At 40.5% G+C, this 6,814-nt stretch overlaps 2 protein-coding genes across 3 annotated transcripts in view; both read right to left on the minus strand.

Moving 5' to 3' along the window:
- LOC116851876 (trichohyalin-like) overlaps positions 1–2,803 on the minus strand; it is a 5,547-nt gene extending 2,744 nt beyond the window's left edge. Inside the window, exons 1-3 of one of the 2 annotated variants that reach the window (XM_032831745.1) lie at positions 2,678–2,803; positions 2,327–2,491; positions 1–2,091 (exon numbers count right to left, since the gene is read on the minus strand). In XM_032831745.1, coding sequence (XP_032687636.1) covers positions 1–2,091; positions 2,327–2,490 — 2,255 coding nt within the window. In that variant the 5' untranslated portion in view covers position 2,491; positions 2,678–2,803. Of the gene's footprint in view, positions 2,092–2,326; positions 2,496–2,677 lie in introns of both variants that reach the window. The other variant, XM_032831746.1, reaches the window with a different exon arrangement.
- A 746-nt stretch (positions 2,804–3,549) lies between these two features.
- The window catches only part of LOC116851877 (MOXD1 homolog 1), a 31,453-nt gene continuing 28,188 nt past the window's right edge, over positions 3,550–6,814 (minus strand). The window contains exons 7-10 of the mRNA XM_032831747.1: positions 6,023–6,441; positions 5,481–5,668; positions 4,754–4,884; positions 3,550–4,208 (exon numbers count right to left, since the gene is read on the minus strand). Of these exons, the coding sequence (XP_032687638.1) occupies positions 4,059–4,208; positions 4,754–4,884; positions 5,481–5,668; positions 6,023–6,441 (888 nt within the window). The 3' untranslated portion in view covers positions 3,550–4,058. The remainder of the gene's footprint in view (positions 4,209–4,753; positions 4,885–5,480; positions 5,669–6,022; positions 6,442–6,814) is intronic.

A 6,814-nucleotide genomic window follows, 5' to 3' on the forward strand; every position in this document is an offset into this window, starting at 1 on the left:
TCGATTCTTCGCTCGGACGACCGCCGCGAGTCAAGAGCAGATCGTTTCTCCAGAGTCCTTCCACGAGAAGCTCGCAACTCCAGACTTCGTTCCAGACGACGACCTGCCATCTTGAATCCTTCGCGTAGTCCTGAGCTCTCGTCGATTCTTCGCTCGGATGACCACCGCGAGTCAAGAGCAGATCGTTTCTCCAGAGTCCTTCCACGAGAAGCTCGCAACTCCAGACTTCGTTCCAGACGACGATCTGCCATCCTGGATCCTTCGCGTAGTCCTGAGCTCTCGTCGATTCTTCGCTCGGACGACCGCCGCGAGTCAAGAGCAGATCGTTTCTCCAGAGTCCTTCCACGAGAAGCTCGCAACTCCAGACTTCGTTCGAGGCGACGATCTGCTATTCTGGATTCTTCACGCGATCTCGAGTTTTCGTCAATTCGTCGTTCAGACGATCTTCGTGAATCAGGTTGTGCTGAATCCGCAACAATTCGTCGTACTGCAACACGTTCATGAGATTTTTTCAGGATTCTTTTGCGAGATACTCGCCTTTCCGGTACTCTCTCAGGTACTCGTCGTTCAAAGCCTCTTTCCAAGCTTCGAGATCTCTGAGAGACGGCCCTTTCTCGACGCTCCATGACCAGACTTCGTCGTTCCGAAGAATCGCGCGTCTCGCGGTCAGGACTTGTCGAGTCTCTGGTCCTCGAAAGTTCTCGTCGATCCACCGAATGAGGATCGAGTGAACGAGAGGATCGAACGAGCCTCTCCCTTTGTTCTCGACTCGTGATCTCCCTAAAATTATAACGCGATCGTTCTTCCCGCACGAAATCGACTTCAGAATTCTTCCTACTCGCTACGTTTTGGCGAGAATCGCGCGCATTCGCGATCCTCTGCGAACGATTGAGTCTACCACGATGTAAGTCTTCGGGCGAAGTTCGCGACGGAACTCGATCGAGAGATCTCCGATCGGGAAACCGATTTTCTATTTTTCGGCGCTCCACGAGATCCATCTCATGACGTGTCAAGGATCTACGCTCAAAGGACAATCTACGCTCCCTGGATCTCTCATCGTTGGACTCTACCGATTTTACTCGCCTATTGAACGTTTCTCGAGCAAGATCATTTGCACGTTCCATCAATCGAGACAGAGATCGACGGTCGTCGGATCTAGCGAGGTCTTTACGAGAATCTCTGGTAGCAACTAAAGATCGCGATCTACGTTCTTGGTTTGCAGCGCGATCTAGAAGAGCACGACGATTCTCCAAAGATCGTTCTCGGTTTCGACGGTCCAAATTATTGTTATGATCAGTATTTTTTCCTACAATTTTCACTGAGCGAGCCAAGAGACTTCTGCGATCTTCACGGCGTTCGGCAGATCGGGATTTACGTTCGCGCATCTCGGATCGTTGATCAACGCGATGTGCCGAATCGCGAAACTCTCGGCGATTAATTAAAGTCTCGCGCGATTCATGGCGGGTGATTTCGTCCGGAATTCGACGCTCGATCGAAAGTGCTCGGCGATCGCGATGACTGCTGTCTCGCCGGTCCAGCGATCGTTCGACATGATTTAATCGGCGGGCGACTTCATTAATTTCGCGTCGTTCTGCGGAACGCGTTCGGCGCTCCTCAGATCGATAATTCGCACTGCGATCGGCAAGACGACGGTCGAAATTGAATGATCTCTGGTCGAAAGAACGACGATCGGTCGCTCGGCTGGGGAGATCGCGCAAATGGGACTTTCGAGATGTTGGTTCAATCGAATTCCTGACACCGCGAGATTGCGCGGTCGTCCTGAGTCGGGATTCTCGAAGTTTGTTGACGGGTTCGCTGTCAGAAGAGCGGCTCCTCCATCCTGAAAGTCTCTCGATTACTCTCAAATCTCGGTTTGTGGAAGATCGTCCTCGAGCTTCTTGCGAGGCGAGTCTGGTGGAACGATCGAGATTCAGTGATCGAGAGCGTACAGATCTTGGAGTTGTCGCTGATATTCTGGATGCGGATACCCTCGTTTCATAATCATTAACCAATTTTGCAGTCTCTTCCAACTTTGTGAACAAATATGAAGGCATTTCGGTGAAAGGATTCAAATTCGGACAGGCATCCATCCTGAAAATAGACAATCCTTTTGTGATTTTCCTAAAATTTAAACGATTTCGGAGAAGAATACTTTGTTATAACAAGTATGATTTATTATATAATAAAAAATAACTTAAAGAATTTCAGATTTCTTAAAAAATGTCACGTAACGTAAGATATTATATTATAAAATGTATACTATTTTACTTGGGACTAAGTATCTATAATTAAGCTTAGAGAAAAAGGAATAATTTTTCTTTCATACTCATGAGGAGCCCGATGCTCGAGTTCAGGCCCTGCCAGACTGCCGGCATGTCCCTCCCTGTCCCTAGATACCAGTCCCAACGTCAGACACGCCAACGATACTATCAGAAGTCCAATGTACTGCCAGGATCGCACAGGCAACACCATGTGACGTGTACGTCGCATCCTATCTTAAAATATTACCTCGGTTAATGTTAATTAAGTAAGTAGAAACAAATTTCACGAAAAAAAATTGAAGCATTTCACGTTTCTAAGACGTTGAAGAGGAAATGTTACCGCGAAACTGGGAGCGAGACAGTTCGCGTTGAGATTTCACCTTCGAGAAGTTACGTATCGATGAGAAAAGTCATACCTGAGAAACTCGAGATCGCCGTGAACAAGTTCTTGAGTACTCTTCGAACAGCTTTGCGGGTTTTCACAAGAAGATGCTCTTCCTCGGTGCTCCAGAGAACTGCTGACGCCGAACGTCCCGAGGGACTGGCTTTTATACCCACGGGATTCGCGTGGTAATTCGATGGAAACGCAATTCACCGCTTATCAGCGACGACCACATGGTGCCCCATACGCCAGCGCGACAGGATCGCTGTGAACAAAGCGCGGGCGAGCAGTGTTGCGAGCGGAAAGATTGGAAAATTGCTGCTCGTTCGGGTTAACCAACAGGAAAATTGCGAACCGGACTATCGACATGCGGCGGTCGCACGTGTGTTACGTGGGTGGTGCTTTTTAAAATCGCGTTAGAGTTCAATTCCGGAGAATCTGGACCGTGGCTCAATAGCACGGTCGAGTGCGATTTGTCTCGAAATAAACCCGATTGGAAGAAGTATCGGTCAATCCGTAAATAATCTCACGCATTTATAATTCCAAATTTAAATAATAAAAACAAACATTTAAAGATAACGGGGACTATCAGTAATATAATCGTTAGCATTGAACGTAACTCCATTTTTATTTACTGTAATATCTTTTTCTTTAATCTCTCTTTCTTTCTGCCTTCTTAAATTTATTATGTCATTTAAAATCAGAATTTGTCAATCAATTAAAACTTATTGCATATAATCGTGTGTTATACTGAAAGTATATTTAGTCGCAAATTGATTATTCTACCTTGAAAAGAAATATATAAACAAGTTTATGAAATTAGAAAATACACACCATATAAAAAAGTTGATTGATTTTAATGTAAAGTTCGATAAAGACGATAAAGCGAAAAAGTGTCAAGGCTGATTACACTGTTTACAGACATTTATTGTTTATACAAAACACGCAGTACAAAATGCTAACGGAAGGGTGTATTGTGTACATCTTATAAATATATACGCATCGTTAAAATTAAATCAATGTATTTACATTATATTATATTATATTATATTATATTATATATTTTTATACTTTTATATATATATATATATGCTTAAAGAGAATTCGTGACGAAAATTTTTTTACGAAAAACTGTCGCCTCCTTGCGCGGGAAAGCTGTCCCGCTAATACCTAATACTAGAAGAACCCTCCGGATCCGTTTCATACGATCGGAGTTAGTTCGAGGAAATTACCCGTTTACCGGGTTGCTCGTTAATAAATTAATCAGGGGTAGTTTCACAAGGTACGAAAATATACAGGGGACACATGTGACGTAGAGAACTGTTCCATCGTATTCGTGTAATCGACAGCGACGAATCGCATTAATCATGCAACGCTCATTCACCGACTGTCTCTGACTATTCGCATGGGCCTTCTTAGAACATGAAGACCGATAATACACTGACAATAGTGACCAGGTGCATCACGATAATGTGAGAAGCTCCAGCAGAGCCGGAGATCTCGCAGGTCGTGTCGTTTACTTCCGGTAGCGCTATGAATTTGGGGAAGGTCTGAATGTCTGCTGGCTGTGGAAGGATCAATGGAGAAGATTAATACAAATTAACGATACAAATAACAGTAAATACAATAGGATCAATAACAAATTAAAATGAAAGTTGCATAAAAATTCAATATCTAATATCATAAATATTCAATAACTTTGATATTTAATTGTTCAATATTTGTTTTTTTTCTTTCAAACGTACTGAGAGAAAAATGCATGATATTTGGAACTATAATGGCATAGTAAAAAGATTATAGTTAGGAATATCATTTTTATAGTAAATGTTACCGTAATATTTGTAATATTTACAATATAATCATAGTATAACTGACCCGTATAAAATTTTTACCAAGAATTATAATTATTTGAAATAAAAAATATAGTAAGGTAGCAAATATTGAGTGATAAGAGAAATTAACTGTTTTATATAGTCAATACAATTGGAATATTTGGCAAATATAAAATATAGTGAGATTATAGTTATTCCAACTATTTTTTCTCTCAGTGCGATAGCGATTTTAATTCCAACTTGGAATAAGTGAATTAATTAATCGTGAGAGATCTTACCAGCGCTAATTTGTCGTCCCTTTTTCTGCAAAACGTCATATGTCTGCCTTGATAAAGATTTGTTTCTATCGATCTCGCCAACAGTTCGTCCGTCCATGCCAAAGCCAGAATGTGTTGCGCCATAGTTCGATCTGGAAATTGAAGGAATTGTTAGTTAGAACAGTGTTTGTAATTATTTGAATTTTCGAGCCGATCCTTGAAGTTACATCTACTTTCTTTTTCGTGTTTCTTTCGCTCATCGGTCGAGCGACTCGCGACTTAATATCGTGGCGTTTAGCTTCAGGATCGTCAACTTCATAAAACCTGCACGGTGCTTCCTAATTTCTGAAAAGTTCTTATTATGTATGTTATTTCCATATAATATTATGTTTCTATCTACGTTACCGACATATTTGTATTATTATAATCACAATAATGGAACATTAATTTCAATTTTGAAATTTTCAATGAGAATTTTTCAGAAATTAAGAAGAATCCCGCACGCGTCTTATGAAATTGACGATCCTGAAGTTATGCCACAATTAGCCGCGAGACTCGACGGATGAGCGGAAGAGGCAAGGGGAAGAAACTAAACGTAGATCTTGAAAGTTGATTCTCAGAAAGTGCAAATAATTCTGAACACCAAATTAAAACATTCAAGATATAAGCGTTGATGCGTAAAAAAATATTTTGAATTTGTTCATAAATATTCTTATTGTTTGATTGTAATTAATTATTTTATAATTACTTTGGAACTCCGGTGGCTCCTCAATGACAAGTTGCGTGAAGACGTTGTCGGTCTCGCGCTTCTCTGAGTAATCCCTCATCGCTTTTAATGCGGACATAGTTTCTCTAATGACGGTTTCGTTATTCCTGCCTACAACCCTCGCGGTACTCTCCGCGGAGATTTGATGGCTAGTCGACAAGGAATCCGTTCTGAAATTGTTAATAAAAAATGTATTGCACTAGATAGTTTCAACTAAACAATAAAATTTACTTCATACACATATTTTGAATAAAACAATATTATATTCTGTATATGTATATTATAAATATCTTCTAAGTTTCTTATATATCAATCTAATATTAAACAATATAAAGAAAATAGGAATTCATATATTTCATAATGACTGTAACTATCGTAATATTGTGTAAAAATAAACTTTCGAGAGAAATTCAGATATAATTTTTTTTTCACATTTTTCATAAAATTAATGAAAGTAGATCTAAGCAGTTTAGTTGATGTTATTGAATTATCTTAAGGATATTATATCTTGTAAGATAACTCACCCCAACGTTAGGAAGAGTTTCTCCAACTCGTCCATCGACATTCCTTTGAAACTGACCACACCGAGAGTCTTGAAAAGATCCTTAACAGGTGTCATACTGTAACAGCCGGCTAGAGGTGTCTTGGGATAATGCACAACAAACGCCAGGCACATCTCCTGTGAGGCCGCGTAACCACCTAAGGTCGGCGTCTTCCTATCCAAAGTGCCGTAGACGCATTCTGCGACGAGCTCGTCGCCAGGCAATACTTTCACTTCCTTCTCCAGAGTGTGAGACTGCTGATAGTCGAAATCGAAATGATTATCCTGGACTATCCTTGGCAGTTCTCTCCCTTGACGAATATGCTTCAAACTGAGACGCCGCCCGGCCAGATGCGAGTGCAGAACGACTGATATGACATTAATCCCGTCTTCGGGGAACATCTAGAAAGAATAATTGACTTATATAATTTAAAAAATTCCCCGTGTATGTGTGTGTATATACAGTGTGTCCCATAAGTTCGGCAACGGCAAGAAAACTCGGCGGGGGAGCATTTTAGAGAAAAATGTTTCCAATAAAAGTTGTAAGGCTTAAAAAGTCGCATTTAATGACAGTAGTTATTTGACCCAAGATGACGTCGCCAAGGTCAGGACAAGGTCAACTTTGCTTTTTTAAATAGAAATACATATTTTTTATTACGGGATTTTATTCTACGTAAAAAAGAAAACAACTTTTGCTTGAAAAAATTTTTTATACGACCTCTATTTTCTAAGATATTTACGTAAATATCTACAAAATTATTGGTTTCAATAATTT

The sequence above is a fragment of the Odontomachus brunneus genome, unplaced genomic scaffold (assembly GCF_010583005.1).
Source record: "Odontomachus brunneus isolate Ranch 3 - 2012 unplaced genomic scaffold, Obru_v1 Obru_scaffold_195, whole genome shotgun sequence".
Classification (NCBI taxonomy): Eukaryota; Metazoa; Arthropoda; class Insecta; order Hymenoptera; family Formicidae; genus Odontomachus; species Odontomachus brunneus.